At 35.2% G+C, this 18,037-nt stretch overlaps 1 protein-coding gene and 1 long non-coding RNA gene across 2 annotated transcripts; one reads left to right on the forward strand and one right to left on the reverse strand.

The window, feature by feature from the left end:
* Positions 1–3,900: 3,900 nt before the first annotated feature.
* LOC136981476 (tigger transposable element-derived protein 1-like) lies at positions 3,901–4,755 on the reverse strand. Its single transcript, XM_067277788.1, has one exon. The coding sequence runs from the start codon at positions 4,753–4,755 to the stop codon at positions 3,901–3,903; it is 855 nt and encodes a 284-aa protein (XP_067133889.1).
* Positions 4,756–16,794: 12,039 nt separating this feature from the next.
* LOC136981475 (uncharacterized) lies at positions 16,795–17,351 on the forward strand. Its single transcript, XR_010881715.1, has 2 exons — positions 16,795–16,932; positions 17,001–17,351. It is a non-coding gene; the product is annotated as an uncharacterized lncRNA (long non-coding RNA).
* The last annotated feature ends 686 nt before the right edge of the window (positions 17,352–18,037 follow it).

The following is an 18,037-nucleotide window of genomic DNA, read 5'->3' on the forward strand; positions in this document are numbered from 1 at the left end:
ACGTAAAAAAAAGATCAGTCATACCCTCCTTAGTAGACACGCACGCTTCTGTATTAATATATAGCTGAATCAAAAATATTACAAATTTATAACTCAATCCAATCTTCAAAAGTTGACTCGACAAAAGATCTCTCTCCAACGAATCAAATGCCGAAGTCAAATCGACGAAGAAAGCGTAAAGTTTACCTCGTTTCTTCTTTAAAGACTTCTGAGTTAAAGCGTATAAAACAAAAATATTGTCCAACGTCGAAAAATCAAACCGAAAACCAATCTGGAAATCCGAGAGTATTTCAAACTTATTCAACCAATTTACCAAGCGCAAACATAGGATTTTACAGAAAACTTTAGAAATTGTCGGTAATAACGAAATTGCTCTATAATTATCAGTAAATCTCTAAGTCCTAGTCTTAAGTCTAAGACTATTCATATATTTAAAAAGATCTTACATATCCTCCAGTCTAAAGGAATCAATCCTGATTGATAAACATTATTAAACAAACCTACCCTATATCCAATCAAATCTGGGTAATTCTTATATAGTTCTACCGATATCCCATCAATACCTGGAGCAGTGCCATTTTACATGGTAGCTAAAACCTTTCTGATTTCCTGTTCTGTTATCTCCGTATCCAACACATCATCCTGCCAATTCACACACCATTTATATACAGACATGGTGAATATTTACTAGAATAAAATTTCTTTGAGAAAAAAGCTACCCATTCAAGATCTGGGAGCTCCCTATATTTGCTCTTAACAGAGAAATTGATAAATCGCCAGAACTGTTTACCAGACGCCAACTTCTTATTAATCCTCTGCAAAAAAAAATAATAATAATAAAAAGCTTTTTTCTTAGCTCTACATAAATTGCGAGTCACATTACGTTCTTTAACAAAGTTCTTCATAATATCACTATTTCCAATCTTTGCTCTTCTCATCCTGTTCAACGCCTGATTTCTTCTTGCAATACTCAACTTACAATCTGCATCGAACCACTTAAAATTGAAAAATCCAACCGGCTTTTGACACCAATCTGAAAATGAAGATTCAATTAAATGAGTCAAACCCTCAAACGTTAATACTGACTGACTCTGAATCGCACACAATAGTTCCTTATATTTATAGTAAACCTTTTCACTACCTTCTTTCCTCAAAAAAGTTTTCACACTCTTACTCATAGTCCTCTTAAATGATATTCGAATTTCCTTTTTAGATTTACAATCTAAAACTACACTTATTGGAAAATGATTACTACATACTTTATATAATATAGAAAACCTTGATTTTTGTGAAACCGTGTTGTAACTTAACCAAGGCTAAATCAATTGCAGAGCAGCCTATATCACCCACAAAAGCATAATAGCCTTTAGACATACATGAACCTCTACCATTTAAAATAATATATCCCGCGTCTTCACAGAAATTCAACACCAATCTTCCACGATTATTTATCAATGTATATTGTGATAACCTCAACATCCAATCCTGATCAAAATCCTCGTTACAGTCATAAATCCATTCCTGTTGTTCCACCCCAATGCGAGCATTAAAATCACCAATTAAAAAAATCTATCTTATATCAGCAAACCAACCTAACTACTTCTGTCCAAATAATATTCCATAACGCATGTCTTATATACATGAAACAGAAAGAAATTACTGTAAGCCCTACTGTTAATTTCACGACAATCCAATGCCTATCTGTTTCCAAAAGTTGACTATCAATAACATCCGGCCACCAATATAACGACCTCTGTCAGTCTCTCGATAATCTGCTTCCGAAAAAACAGAAAATTTATCCATATCTTGAAACTCGGGAATAGCAGTCCTACCATCCCACCAGGTCTCCATTAAAAAAATTATATCAAAAGTATACAAAAAATTCCAAAAAGAGATAGGTTTATTTACTATATTTTCACAATTCCACGAAAGTATCGACGTACCTACTCCCAGTCAAGCTGACATTTATTCTTCTATTTTCTTAAAAACTATATTATATTTCTAAATTTTATTATCAACTTTAACCGCATTTCTATTATTTAAATAAGTAATTGAAGCTCCCAACCTTTTTTTTTCTCTAGCAAAATCATTAGTTATTATCCTTATGTTTCTAGTTAAAGGAGGAAGGTCATCCATTATAAATATTCTAGTCCCTTTTAATTTAAATGCCGCTCTTCTAATCTTACATTTATCACCATAGTCCAAAAAACTACAATAAATCATCTTAGTTCTATCTTTCCGTTGTTGGCCCAATCTATAACACCGCTCTAAACTAACATGTTCGACACTTAATTTATCTCGAAAAAAATCCAATATTACATTTTTAATCTGCAAGTTATCATTTTCCGTCTCAGGTAAACCAGAAATTAAATTATCACGCCGTAAAAAATACTCAAACCGCTCCTGACTCAATGTAACTCGGACAATTTAGGTCCAAGCCATTCTTAGCTGCACAACCTTACCTATAATTATAATTAAATTAAATAAAATAATATTTGGAACTGGAGGAAAAGAAATCGGCCCGAAGCGGGACTCGAACCCGCAACTTCTGCTATCCGTGCAGACACGTTACCAGTTACGCTACCCGGACCTTCGGTCTGATCGCCTCCTCCAGTATATATAAGCTAACACGACGACCATCGACGGTCATTACAATGCCGGCTGGGGACACATCCAGTGCCCACGTCCTCCCAAGGCACTCAACCGGCCATCGCAACTCCGGCAAGGCGTATAAATATAAATAAATAACGACTAACCCGTTACAAAGCTACACATCCACAAGAGCCGAATTATCGGGCTAGAGTTGGCTATAATAAATAAATAATTAATAAGACAATTTGGCACTAGAGCTTGGCGTTAGGCGCCATCTCTTACTAAACTTAATAATTATAATTAAATTAAATAAATAATGACCTTGAGTGCCTTGGAGAGACTGGCACTGGATGTGTCCCCAGCCGGCGTTGTAATGACCGTCGATGGTCGTCGTGTTAGCTTATTATATACTGGAGGAGGCGATCAGACCGAAGGTCCGGCTAGCGTAACTGGTAACGTGTCTGCACGGATAGCAGAAGTTGCGGGTTCGAGTCCCGCTTCAGGCCGATTTCTTTTCCTCCAGTTCCAAAATTATTATTATTATTTATTTATTAGTTATAAGGAGGAAGGTCATCCATTATAAATATTCTAGTCCCTTTTAATTTAAATGCCGCTCTTCTAATCTTACATTTATCACCATAGTCCAAAAAACTACAATAAATCATCTTAGTTCTATCTTTCCGTTGTTGGCCCAATCTATAACACCGCTCTAAACTAACATGTTCGACACTTAATTTATCTCGAAAAAAATCCAATATTACATTTTTAATCTGCAAGTTATCATTTTCCGTCTCAGGTAAACCAGAAATTAAATTATCACGCCGTAAAAAATACTCAAACCGCTCCTGACTCAATGTAAACTCGGAAAATTTATTTTCCAAGTCCATTCTATCAGCTGACACAACCTTACCCGTATCGTATGCAAACTTTTTCTCTAAATCCTCTAGTCTAGTTTCTAAATTAACAATAGCTTCGTCCAAATTTTCTATCAGTTTTAGCAATCATTCCTTCCAATTTAGTGTTCTGATTTCAAATCTAGCTGAATAAGTAACGATATCCCATCCTTAATATCAAGTTCTCCCTGAAGTAACTCCAGGATCCTCAAGTTCTCCTCCAATGGGTCCGGATGAAAAATCTTACTTCTACTATCGGACTGACTTACTGGTGAATAAGTCTTCCTTTAGACATGACGAAACAAACCAATAATCTTATCTGCAAAAAATTAAATAATTATTCATAATACGCCCAAAAGCGCCGACCATAAACGCTGCCCGTCATTAATCACTCTCTCTTCGTGAGAGAGAGTGATTAATGATGAGTAGCTCTCATCATTCTAGTCAATCTCTTCTTCGTGACTGGTTCGAGGTCACTTTCATCAGTCGATATTATTTGTGCGGATTTGATGTTTGAAGTAGAAACATTTACAGCCCGAGGAAATTTGGTAATGAAATCCGTTATTAACATTTGCTTCTGATTTCTTGTTAGATCTTTATAGATCTCATTATATTGAGCCAAGCAGTGATTAATATTACGTTGGAATCGAAAAGCCCGTTCAACATTTGAGTCATTTTGTACAGAATGGTTACCCAATTTACTTCCTAATTCGAGTCCTTCGTGGACAACTTTTGCTGTAAATGCAACTGATTCAAATTCCTCTTCATCAGGATCATTGTCACAATCACTAGTTTCATCAACCATGTTAATTAAATCATCTTTACTTAGTTCTTTATCAGCCACTAGTTCTGCAATATCTTCTTCAGTAAAATCGTCTAAACTTTCTCCATTCAATGAATCTGCCAATTGTACTATCTGAGAATATTCACCCTTTAATGGTGAAATAGAAGCTTTACCTTTAACTACATCTGGCCACAATTTCTTCCAACAGCCATTCAGCATTGATTGCTTAATCGCGGTATACGATAAAGCAATATTCTTAACACATTCTAAGATTGTAAAACTTTTCCAAGCATTAATAAGTGTTAAAAATTCGTAATTTTCCATTTGTTCTAAAATGTGCGTGAAGGCTCGTTTTATGTACAGAGTCTTAAAAGTCGAAATTATCTCCTGATCTAATGGCTTAATAATGAAGTCGTATTCTTTGGTAAAAATAAAATATAACTTGGACATTGTCATGCTGTAGATCTTGTGGATGACTCGGTGCATTGTCAATTAACAAAAGCACTTTAAAAGGCAGTCCCTTTTCATTTAAATATTTTTTGGTATCTAGGATAAAACATTCGTGAAACCATTCATTAAACATTGCGTCATCGATATTTTTTCTTTAGCGTTTGCTTCTCTGTATATGTTAGCTAGAGTTTCTATGAATGGTTTCTCAATGCCTTGGCTGGTTAAAGCTTCTATTATTGCTCTGGGATATATGGAATCGAAAGCCTTTTCGCAGTCGGTGAAGGCCAGTGCCAATGGTATTCGATATTAATCGGTTCGGCTTAATAATTCTTTCTGTGTTTGTATATGGTCAGTTGTACTGAAACTATTTCTAAAGCCACCCTGTTCGTGCGTTGTATAGCATCTAATGTGTTTTGTAATCTGTTGTTGGTAATCTTCACAAACGTTTTATATATAATTGGGAGTAAGTATATGTGTGAGCATCGCCAGGATGCAGAAAGTACGAAATTACTCTTTACACCACTTACTGGGCTCCGTTCTAAACGGCCTCTCTTATGTCCAGGATGGCTTCCTAGAGTTATTATATTTATTTATCAGAAGTTCGCAAAAACCCCTGGATGACGTTTTCCTGACACCAGTAAACCAAATTATTTAGCGGGTTAACGCGCTTAAATCCTCGCGGAATAACGAGGAGGAGGGACGATGGGTAAGTTTGGAAAGACTTACTAAATTATGAGTCAAAGAACAGCATTAATAACAATAACAAATATATTTATTCAACAATAAAAATGATTACAAAGATAATTATATTATATTCGATAGGATCTATATTTCTCTTAATCTAATTCCTATCACCGAGAGTCTCTCTCGGTGATAGGAATTAGATTAAGAGAAATATAGACCTAAACTCTCTCTGAGTTTACAAATATTCTACAATAATAATACCTCAAGTATTGATGATTCTAGATGGTTTCTATTGGCACATAAATTTAAGCCTTTATCTTCCACTTAATGACTGGCAATATTTATGATGGGCACTTATTTCATATTTTACTCTATGTGGAGCCTATCGATGAAGTACTATTTATTGGAGAACTTAATGACTTTCTCTTGCGATGAAAGTTTTCAGCGAACTCCCCGATTTGGGTGCGAATTTCGATAATATTCTTCTGCTTTACCCAATCAAAACCTTTCAATCTTACATCATAATAGGGGTAAAACAAAGGGGTAAGACAATTGACGTCAACAGTTTTAGTCTTCCATAACAATCTTAAAAACGGAACTCTATTTCCTTTGAATTGAAAGGAAGGGTGAAATCCTCTCCTTTCTAAAATCAATTATTTCATTTAATAAATTCTTCAATATCTAATATAATAACATTTGTCAGATAGTACAATAATTTCTACATACGATAGCATAACACAAAATGGTTTTCTAAAGTGAACATTTGGTAATAATTAAGCAGATGGTGAGGGGGAATAGATTGGTGGGTGAGAAAGTTCCGTTAACATCTGCAAGGAAGTTCTAAACGGAAACGTCTTCCCTTCATAAAATGTTAGTTTTTAACTTAAAATAAAATTATATTATTTTACACAATTCTTATAATTATAAAAGTAGTTTATAAATTTAATCTTTTAAAACAAAAGGGGGAGAACAGGGGGGCTTCCGGTCCTCACATATGTGAAATCTGGAAGTTAAGAACCTAAAATTTCTAAATTATTTCCCTCCTATTATAAACGGCTTAATCAACAACATTCCATACCCGGGAAATTGTTGACCCTCGACTGCCAACGATCGTCCCCTAACTCTCAACAAGCCGTTATTCCCTCGGAGCAGGTAGATCATCTTGCACGATAGTTTACAGTTAGCGTCCGAACTAGTCGTTTATTTGAATCCCGGGAACACCTATGGCCCTAATTGCGATCCGTTATCGATCACGTGACAGGTTTTCCCATCAAAAACCTATAAAAGACGCTTCCTTCCCCCCTAAAGGGCTCTCCGATCGTTTCTCGAGTACGACGTACACTGCGCCATCCGCCGGACCCACAAAAGTTTATAAGTTCTTTTAGTGCCAGTGTCCAACTACGACTCCATTCGCCGGACTCCGTCTATTACGAAATTTATAGAGGTTTTCTAAAGTTCTAAAGAATTCTACAGTTTTAAGTGCCCGTCTACGACAGTCTACAACTCCTTTTACCGGATTCTGTCTATTACGGACTTGTTAAAAGGTATGAATAAATATTTGTAAACTCTCTCTCTCCAAACCCCCTTTTTGTATATGAGGGTAGAAGTGTAGTTTTGTTCGTTTCGCTTTTAATAAATCTTGTTTTGTTATAAAATGGTGTCTTTCTTGACTGTTGGCTTCGCCTTATCGTCGACCCCATCCTTCCTCCTCACCCACTCGAGTAACGCGTAACTCGCCGTCAACGTAACAGCCATCCTTGACAAGTGAGTCGCCGGAAAGGAAGGTACGACTCCCTCTTACCTCCCCGGGATCTCACACATATGAGTGTATAATTTTTAATATCCTCTTCGCTGTCTTTCTTATGGATGAGTATTATATTCACGTTGTTCCAATGGTCTGGTAGGCGTCTTGACCTTAAGTAATTTGATTTTTTAATTTTTTTGTCCATTTATGTGAATAAAATCTTACTTTAAAATATTTTTAATATTTTTTCTTATTGTGAGGCTCTGGACAGGTCCGAACCTCACTGAAATTCGCGTTAAAATGATTTGTTTTTAAGGAAAAAATTATTTTTTTTTAGAGAAAAAAATAGAAGTTAGAAAGTTTACTTAATGAAAACGATGCGAACTTTTAAACAATAGAACAATGGAGAAACGTAGATCGTCTAACTCCAAATGGGAATCGAATTACACTTCGATTTTGACCTCTCCCGCGCCCCCGAAAGGTTTCGAATTGTCACCAGGAGACAAGGAGAGACCAATCGGAAAGTGGAATCGGAGGAAAACGGATAAAACCTGAGAATTCAAGGACGAGGAGGCTTCTTCTCCCGAAAGTTCCAAGTGACGGAACTATTGTTGTATGTCTCCGTCTCCCGATCTCGGATCGACAGCTTTCCATCAACGGAAGTCGACCGCATCGTCCCGAGGTCGTCGAGACGTCGAGGGATCTGGCCATTCGCGACCCAGAGACACTCCTTCAAACTGGGACTATATTGGAAAGGAGAGGAAGACCCAGAGGCTGCTGCCGACCTAGAACTTCCAAGATCGCGGAAATCTTGTAAGCTTCTTTCGTGTCAAATAAACGGGTTCTTGTAAGCGTAGAGTCTGTCTCAGGGCCGATCACCCACATACGTATAGATAGCCCTTAGCCATCTCGACGGTTGGGAATAAAAACTCCCCCCATTTCGGCGACCTTACATTATACAGTCAAACCTGTTTTTTATGCGGTCTTTTTTGTGCGATTTTTTATTTGTGCGGTTTTTTCGTGCGATTTTTTTATTTGTGCGGTATAGTTGGCGACTAGTCTCGTGCGATTTGTCATGTCTCACGTTGACTTATTATAGCTAAATAAACTTATTATAGTAAAGAACTTATTATAGTAATATTATTGCATGAATATGCGAAAAATGAAATAATTTATTTTTTAAGTCAACAAAACACCACCTGGACAAAAATATGTACAACAGACGATAGACGAGACGATGCAGTCAAGTGCTGACATCTGTTGTCAATAAATTCTATTTCGTACGGTTTTGAGTTATTTTCTATGTGAGACTTTTTTATGCGGTCCCTATTGACCGCATAAAAAAATATTTTTTTAATTGTGTTGCGAAAACTATTTTTTATAGCCACTCGTGAAGTTTCGTGCGACTTTTTTATGCGTTTTTTTTATGCGGTCCCTATCTACCGCATAAAAACAGGTTTGACTGTATATTCAAAAACATTGTCTTTTAATAAAGGATAACATATTAAGACCTATTCTGTAGCTAATGTAATTTCTTTCTATTTTTCGAAATATTTATTTGTTAATTAACACAGGTAACGTTATTAAAAAACGAGAAACAATCGCTTCAATCACAAACCATTAGATTAGAAGTAAAATAACAACAATAGGCGCGGAAAATAATAAACACCTCGCAGATAATGACGCTAAAAAGGAAGGATGTAAGAAGACAATATAAAATCACACGATTAGAATAAACAAGAACACAATATATGACAGTAAAATACAAATCCGGCCACGAGTTGACAACTTTCCAGGAGAAACAAATATTTGTGCTTAAGGAAGCATCCATACATACGCTATTCGCTAAAAACTGAATATTGACCTTTGGCCAAACCATATGCCGAAATATCACTGGCCTAGCAAGCGTGTCCATGCATTCGATTATTTACAGTTCGATCGAGATCAAGCAAATAGAAGATATTTGTGCCACTCCTTTTATAGTTACGTGTAGTAAAACAGAAAATAAGATGGTGAATGGTATCACTTCACCAACCAGATAAATACTAGTTAAGTAACACTGTATCGGCGTGTAGTCGGAACGAAGCTGCTCGCACCTTTATTTTTTAGATTATGAGGGAAAAAAAGAAACAAAGAATCATTCGTTTTCAACAATATATTTGATTTCTATTGGATCATTTAAAGGTACAAATATAAGGTCAGAATAAGCCATTAATTAATTGATATGCCAAAGTTTCACGAAATTCTGTCTTTCACTACGAGCCTTGGACTTACAGATTGACTCGTAGCGATCTTTATTGTAATCTTTAAATATATGAGTAACTATTTAAAAATACTTTATTTTTTTCACTCGACTCAATGTAACATAGGTAAGACCGACAGCTGTCTCTTTTTCCTCTGTATCTATTTTGATTTTTGGAAGAGTTAATCCCTGTATTTTATGTATAGTCATCGAGTATGCTAAGGTAAGGGGAAACTATCTACGAGATCGCAATATACTGCCATCGTTCGAAGAGCGTATTATGGGAATTATTGGAAACAGATTACCATAGATGAATTCCACTAAAATAAACAGAGGAAGAGTTGCAGGGCAAGCATTAGGAGCATGTATAATGTAGCGTATAGTTCCTAGTGAACCATTGACGAGACCTCCTTGCACCCATAAGTTGTCTCTCGGCATGATGCTAGCATTAACTGAGAGATTAAAATACTTGGAGAGACCAAAAGCCGAGTCATCTTTGAACGAAGGCAGGGCAATATCTGGAGTGTTTTCAGATGCTATATAAGCAACAGGGTACCCAGTTGACTGCAAGTAGTCTTCGTTGCTTTGTTTAACTTGCTCGTTTGTTGGATATAGCCGTTTAGAACTGACAAGTTCATCTCTGGATAAAGAGGCTCGATTTTTTGTCGTCAGAGTGTTCAGATCTGTATCAGAGAAATCACCCGAAGCTAGATGTTGTAAGACATCTGTGAAGGAACTATCTGCGCTATTTTGTCTATGAGAATTACTAAGTTTAATGAACTTCTCAAAAGAATCAAATGCAAATGTAATGTACATTGTAAAAAACACTTGAGTAGAGAGGAGTATGTTTAACAGGAGGAAGCTGACGAAAATCACCAAACAAATAGATAAAGAATCCACCAAACGGCTCATCTTTCTCGGGGTTTATCTCCCTCAATCTTCTCTCGATCATGTGAAGCATTCTTGCACCAATCATTGACATTTCATCGATGATGATGAATTTGAGCGACTTCATCTCAATCTGGAATTTCTGTGCAGCTTCTTCATTTAGAGATCGAAATTTCGTACTAACGATAGGAAGACGAAGGAGAGAATGGATCGTAAAGCCATCAATATTGATCACTGCTGCTCCATGTTATAGAATAATAAGTTAAAAAAGAAAACTTTTTTAACTTATTATTCTATAAAGATTCTTTATATTTGTTGTATCTAGTTAGCGATAACATTTACCTTTCAAAATTACTGTTTTAATGCTTGTCATATTTTCCGACCACTAGATGACGCTTCTACACGTGCGTGCAGGAAGCGACTAACACTTGACTTCATGCATTCCTTGTCAACATTATAACTCTAGAATGAGTTGTCCGATCTTGATGAAATTTTCTTGGACGATTCATCATCACTCAAGAATGAACTGATTAAAATTTCAACTATCGAAAACGATCCATACTGAATAAAAACCCCTATCTCCAGTTCTACAACAACGGATCGTTTTTGAAAGTTGAAATTTTAATCAGTTCATCCTTGAGTGATGATGAATCGTCCAAGAAAATTTCATCAAGATCGGACAACTCGTTCCAGAGTTATTTTGTTGACAAGGAATGCACGAAGTCAAGTATTAGTCGTCACTACGTTCCGACAATAAATATATATATATAGACCAATACTACTGATCATTTTTCGTGCCCCATTTTAGTGTTCCATTTGTCCTTGCCCAGAGATTTGTCCTTTTTGAGTCCGCGTGCCATATAGTAAGCATTGTTAGTTATGAGAAGAAATTTCGCCTTTCTCTAGCAATTGCAATCTAAATATAAAATACAAAAGCTTACGGAGAAAGGAATTCTTGCCATATACAGAAAATATTGTAACAACACCAGTGTAAAAAATAGGTACGTGAAGACAAAGAAAATTAAATAATAAGTGAAGATTTCAGAAACCATTAAGTATATGAATACTAGGCTCAATATGGGAATGATGAACATCACCGTAGCAACATGCAAACTTTGACTGATTTTATCGATTGTTCTTATGAAATTATATGTTATGCTGAGCTCTGTTAGAATTATTTTACTATTCATTCTTTGGTTATTTTCTATTTTTCCATTTATTTCGTACATAAATTTCTCTGTTAGGTGATTGCCGAGATACGTAAGTATCGTTAATAATCCGCTGCCATACGCTATGACGAAACTGCAGATGCTCCACCCGACAGTGATGTGAAATACATAAAAAATTTCTTGCACAAATGACCGAAAGTAACCCAAATAAACTCTAGAGACGGCGTAAGCAATGACGAAACACAAACTCATCACCAAATTAGCATACCTGAAATAATAAAACGTTGGATCGACGTAACTGAGGAAATCTGTCATCATATTCTTCGCGCATTTGCTCTTATTGTCGATTCTTTACATGCTATTAATAAGAATCGGGCCATATTTCATGCACGTAAGTAAAAATAGAAACGGGATGACAAACACCACACAAAGCACTTTACTGTTTGTGAAATGCCACAATTTCGGCACGCCACAGAATTCCGAATTTAAATGATATTTGGTAAAGTATTTCGTCGCTTCGATGGGAATAGACAGTAAAATTATTGTCGTAAATACAAATATCCGTAGAATAACACTATTTCTCCCCATAATCAGAAGGCGTTACTTGGTCGGTTGATGTAAATTCCCATAATTCTCAATACTCTAAAGCAGGAATGAAGAGCTTCTAATAGAGACATATTCGTGACGAATGTTTTCAATGAAATGGCGAAGCTAAATCCGGTAAGTATGAAGTTTCCTGATATTTTAGTAACGAAGGTCAGGTAAATACAAATGTTAAAAGCGTATAAATGGGATTTATGTCACGTGGCACGGCCTACTTTACTTATTTGTAAGCGAAATACGGCGTGCAGACAATTCGGCAGAGATGGAGGATGGTGTGCCACTGATGCATCTAAGTGGATATTGTTTGCTGCTTTAATGACGTATTCTTCCATATTACATTAAGTGACTTATAATTCCAATATAAAATGTTTCAAAGTAGTAACAAATATGACATTAATTGTATTTAAATCTATAAGTTTTCTCCATTTACGCTTCCAAGCAACGAAACAATTTGATGTGATTATTGTACTGGACAATTGATACAAATGTATTTTTACGAAGCAAAGTTTTCTGCTTCTACCATTAATCTTTATTTAATAATTTAAGAAAATTTCTTGTCATTTAAACGTGACTACAAACGACATCGCCAGTAAGAAGGCAAAAGAAAATGTAAATGTATTAAATAAAACGAAATGTCTTTGAATAATCACGAGTTTACGAGAAATTCAATTAAAATTCCGACGACGGAAGATGAAGTTAATTCCCCCAAATAGTAGTGACTGACAGGACCCTACTCATGGGGGCCCGCTATAAAGATGGCCAGCTTGTAGTTTTTGCTATGCTTGGATTTTCTTGTGGAATATTGAATTCAATTTAATTGGAATATTTAATTCTTGACATAGTTCAATATTCTAAGCTACTATATACCGCAGTTTAGGGTCGGAATTTTATGGAGTTATTTGTAAAATTTATGTTTAAAATTGAGATAATATTTTATATTTTATCGAAGACACTTCAACAAACTTTGTGTTTTTTTCAACGGAAGTGCAACACGGAACTTCCTTTGAAGGGGAGATGTAACAAACTTTCGCTTCCCATGTGTAAATTCTCTATAATTTGTAAAGAGAAATATATAGAAATTTAAAGCATTATGTGTAAAAGGTGTTGATGCCAAATGGAAGGTAATGTCAACCTGAAGACTTGTGAAGACTTCTTCGACTCAAGGGGGGAAGGGGGAAGAAATTCCCGTTCGACGGAAATCAACTTCCTTTTGTGGAGTCTTATCACCCCTCTCATCACAGACTCAACTGACGATTTCACCCCTCAAGATTGCCCCCGTGCATCCTTTCACGTGGGAGAAATCCATCTGTTTGATTGGACATTGACAAAAAATATTAACGCAATTTGCGCCAAAATCGGCGCAAAATTTGCTTTCATCGAAGAGGAAATACACACGGAGTTCTCCATAGATTTTAGTTAGGAGTTTTGCCTATAGTTTGCGACGAGTTCGCCTCTCAGAAGAAGAGAATATGTTAGAAAGCCACTCCATTGTTAGAAGAATCCAATAGAATCTGGAAGCTATTCAAGGAATTGTATCCTACAAGTCATCTCCCATATCAAGGTGAATAATCAAGTCCACAACGAATTACGGATATTTAGAACTCTATATTTAGAAGACATCGATACCCGAAGACTACAAAATACTTCTGGTTGTATGTCTTGTTAGATATTTGTAACTCTCTCTCCACTCGCGACTTAGATATAGTTGTAAGATAGAATTGACCTCCATACACGAGTTATGCATAACTGTAAGATAGATAGAATAGCCATTGATTTAGGCATAGTATATCTGATTGGAATTGTGTTTTTTACATATATGTGAAGCTTCGGAAGTGGGCCTATTATTTGTGCAAATAAGAAAATTTTTTTTTCTAATTTTTGTATAGAAGCAAATAATAATAATTGTTGTTATTATAAATTAACGTTGTAAAAAGAAACCGTCAGACAAGAAAAAAATAGTTAAACGAAAAGTGAATATTACATGTCCATAAAAGGACATGTCTGTAGAAATTTCTGAGAAAGTCATTCTTCTCAGGTTGAAACAATAGATGAATTTGAGTACTTAGATCGAACATCTTCGATAGGAATCGAATTGTCAGTCGATGTTGACTCATCCAACGACCTGGGTTCCGATCTCGTTACAATGCGTAACGAGGGGGGGACCAATTAGAGAGCGGAGGCAAATCGACATCGACCTATCGGAATGTTCGATCTGGGACTCAAAAGAAAGTTATAAAAACCCTGAGAAAGAGGGATGTGACGTTCTCTCGGTCATTAGTTCTCTCGGTTCTTGGCTCTTAGAGCTTTGTCTCGCGATTTTACGACGGGGTTTTTTTCCCGTGATCTTCGGCAGTTGGATTACATCTCTTTTGGAAGGTCACCCACTCCCTTGGATTTGTCACCTGTAATCGGAATCGTCCCTACGTCCGGAACTTTCCCTCGAGAAGCTGAACAGTGCGCCCCGGGGCCATCATACTCCTGCGAAACATCGGAGGACTTTTCTTGTGGACTTTCGATTCCGAGAGAAGGCCCAGAAGACTCGAACGCCGCCGCTGATAAAAGTATATTGTAGTTGTAAGCACCTTTTGTTATATAAACGGGTTACGAATGAAAACCTGTCTCTTGAGAGTTTCTTTCACTCCCACACGTGGATCGTGACCGCGCGACATTCTGACTAACGCAGTCGTTCGGCAAACCTCACATATATATCCTATTATAATAATCGTTCAATTTGTATAACTTATGTATCTGTTGTTTAATTCGATTTAATAAATTTATTCGGTATTGTTAAATGCATGACTCATCCTTTCGTTAGAGCTCTCGTTCGACGTCCACTCGAACGTCATAGAATCTATTTATAGAAATAAACGTGTGTTAATCCGCCGGAAATTGATTAACTGGTGTTAGGAATCCTGACGTTAGGAGACAAGATCTTGCAATCTTACGTCTCTGCCATTTTCATCACTTAATATAAGTCCCTTCAAAACACTCGTTATTTTTTCTTAGGAAACCATACCTTAGACGACCGAGGACTTGTTTTACAACAAGTTAGCCGATTAAGCGGTAGAAAGTATTTTCCCCACTCTCTACCCCCGGCTGATCTCACCTTAATATTTCTTAATTCATAGTGTAGTTGGGCCATGCCAAAAGAATGGTCCAAAATTTCCGATTGGCATGCCAAATTGCGCATAAGTCATAGGTAAACGGAAAACAAAATCGTTAATATATTTATATAATATTTTAAAAATATTTTATTTAAATATAATATATGGTAATTACGTAAATTAAATTATGAAATTCTCGATGTCTAATTACTATTTAATGTAATAGTTATATTTCGGTCCGAAATATAACTATTTTTTACATTTATTTAAAAGTTTAAAAACTTCAAAAGGTAATTTTTTGTAGAAATTCGAAAAATTATTATAAGGAAAAGATTTAGAAAATGAAATTTGGCACGGTGACTTGTATATGTGTGGCATTGATGTATTAATTTTGGTGATTAAAGGTCGAGAGAGTGAGGAGATAAATGGGTGTCATGTGACATATCTCGAGAAGGTGGGTCTTTTTGAACATTTTATTCGTTATTAACATTTACAGTTTTTATAATACTCTTTCCTGGCCTCAAAATCAAGCTTTTTTCCATTTTATAAGTAGTAATTAAAAGTATAAAAACTTTGAATAACAAAATCTGGTAATAGATGGCACCACACACAGTTTTATTTATTTTGTTTAATAATATAAACGTTAGTTTCAATTAAAACTCATAAAAACCAGGAAAGTTACGCAACTGGTTGTTAAATCTTTTATTATTCTATTTCAGAAAACCACGCAAGAAGTGATTTACAGACAAATGGGTGGTCACGTGAAAAATTAACTACTGATGTCTTCTGTTCAATTTGGCAACAGTGATGAAATTAAATTAGCAAAATTTCGGTTGCGTCAGGTAGACGATGAAGTTATTTCGATAAAACATCAAAAATATTTCTAACTTTCGTATACTTCATTTATTCGTACGTAATACTTGACATTCCCTAAATCATTTTACGTACTTGAACATTACCTGCGGATATCGGGAATTGCCTGCATTTTATTTCTGTCAGAATGTAACTGAAAAAAATTATAGATTAAGATTTACATAAAATTTATGTTTGACAATTAATTGATTAGTATTAAAAGAGATAATTTAGTTAAAATGGTTTGGTCGACTCCATCTCAGTCACACGCCATGTCTCCGAGTAATAAAACTTATCGGGATTACTTCTGCCGATTGTCATTATCGATGTTTTGATCAATCGCGATACGAATTCGATCCCACAATTCTATGATATTCTGATCAAATAAAGTCGTGGTCTACCGAACGAACAATTGGAGGACGTTAATTTTTATTATTGACTTAGTATATGCGATATTAAAATTTTACTTTTATACTACAGTACACAAATGACTTGTACAGCAAACAATACGGTTTGAATTGTTTACACGTCTTCATCAAAAACAAAGGAAACAAGTAAAAGAAAACAGTAGTATCTACGAAGAAAAGAGCCAAGAAAAACAAATTTATAGCATAATTGCATTATTTCGAATCAAATTGTTTCGATCGTATCAATTAATATCCTGAAATTTGACAACTTTAGTAATTAATCTTTAAAATGTTTTGCAAGATTGTAATTATATGTTTTGTGATGCAAATAATATAGTCTAGTATTTCGGTTTTTAAATAATCCGAATTTTTTAACTCGGAAAAAAGTATAAAAGAACAGATAAAAAATTTTACTAGTCATCGTCAGTCATTAATTAATCTTCTTGCGAGTCGTTTCAGTGGAGTTATAATATGCAGAAGACAAAGGTTTTGCTGTTGATCCATTTAATTTGTATCGCAAGTGAGTGTCATTTATTACTGTAAGTACTTTAACGAATATCTTATCGACTGAATTGATTTATTTTTTAGTTCTTCCCATCGTTATCAATGGATATAGAAAGTGTACGAACGAAGAAGTACGTGGAATTTGCAGACCGTATTGCTTGCTGACTAATATACCAGTTTGTAAGAAAGTAAATCCGCCTTGTCTTTGTCCTCCTAAATATATTAACATTCTTAAAACTCGTTTATGACAAAATATAATTGTTTCAATCGGATACACGACATTTTCAATCGATGAATACTGAATAAACATGGTTCTGCGACAAAATCTTGGTTAAATTTCATGTTGTAATTGATATACTGTAATAACATTTAAGTATTTTTAATATTATAATTGATATATTTAAATTCATGCAACAAACACTTTTCTTTTCTTCAGTTTAAAGCATTATCGATTTATTGAAGGGTTCTTAACACAAAGAGATTTATAGTGTCACGAGTCTGCTGCGTTATTTATAACACATTTTAATATCAAACCAGTTATCTAATTTCGTTATTTCAAAAATCCATTATAAAATTACTTTTTTTATTTTCGGTTATTGTATAATAAAGACCGGTAGCCGAGTAGAATCTCTTTCCACTGCAAGAACAAATATATGAAGTCCAATGATATGTGTATCAATTACGTTTTCCTTCTCTGACCGAAGTGGATTTATATAATGCCTCTGAATGGCGTTACTGATCCCTCTACGTTTAATGTTGGCGTGAAATTTTTAGGCTGGAAGACCGCATACTTCCGCAGAGTCTGAAAAAACCTGAGTTGTGGCATACATCAATATGTAGTGCAGTCACATAAAAGCCAGTCGAAGTAGAGTTATTCCAAGTGGCTGTTAATAGTGGCTAATTACTAACATTAAATACAAACTTAAGATAGCAAGCCTTAACCGAAAATGAATAAGCTAACTAAGAAAAAGAAAGAGTAAATACAGCACAGTATAACAAAACATAGTACTGATCTAAAACACTAACTTATAACTATTACAAAAATTACGGACGAGGAGAACAACTAATATGGACAGAACTGATTAACAAAGACAAAAGGCCTACAAGCAAGACTCCAATTT

This window comes from Centruroides vittatus, unplaced genomic scaffold (genome assembly GCF_030686945.1).
Source record: "Centruroides vittatus isolate TY-2023 unplaced genomic scaffold, ASM3068694v2 contig_764, whole genome shotgun sequence".
Taxonomy (NCBI): Eukaryota; Metazoa; Arthropoda; class Arachnida; order Scorpiones; family Buthidae; genus Centruroides; species Centruroides vittatus.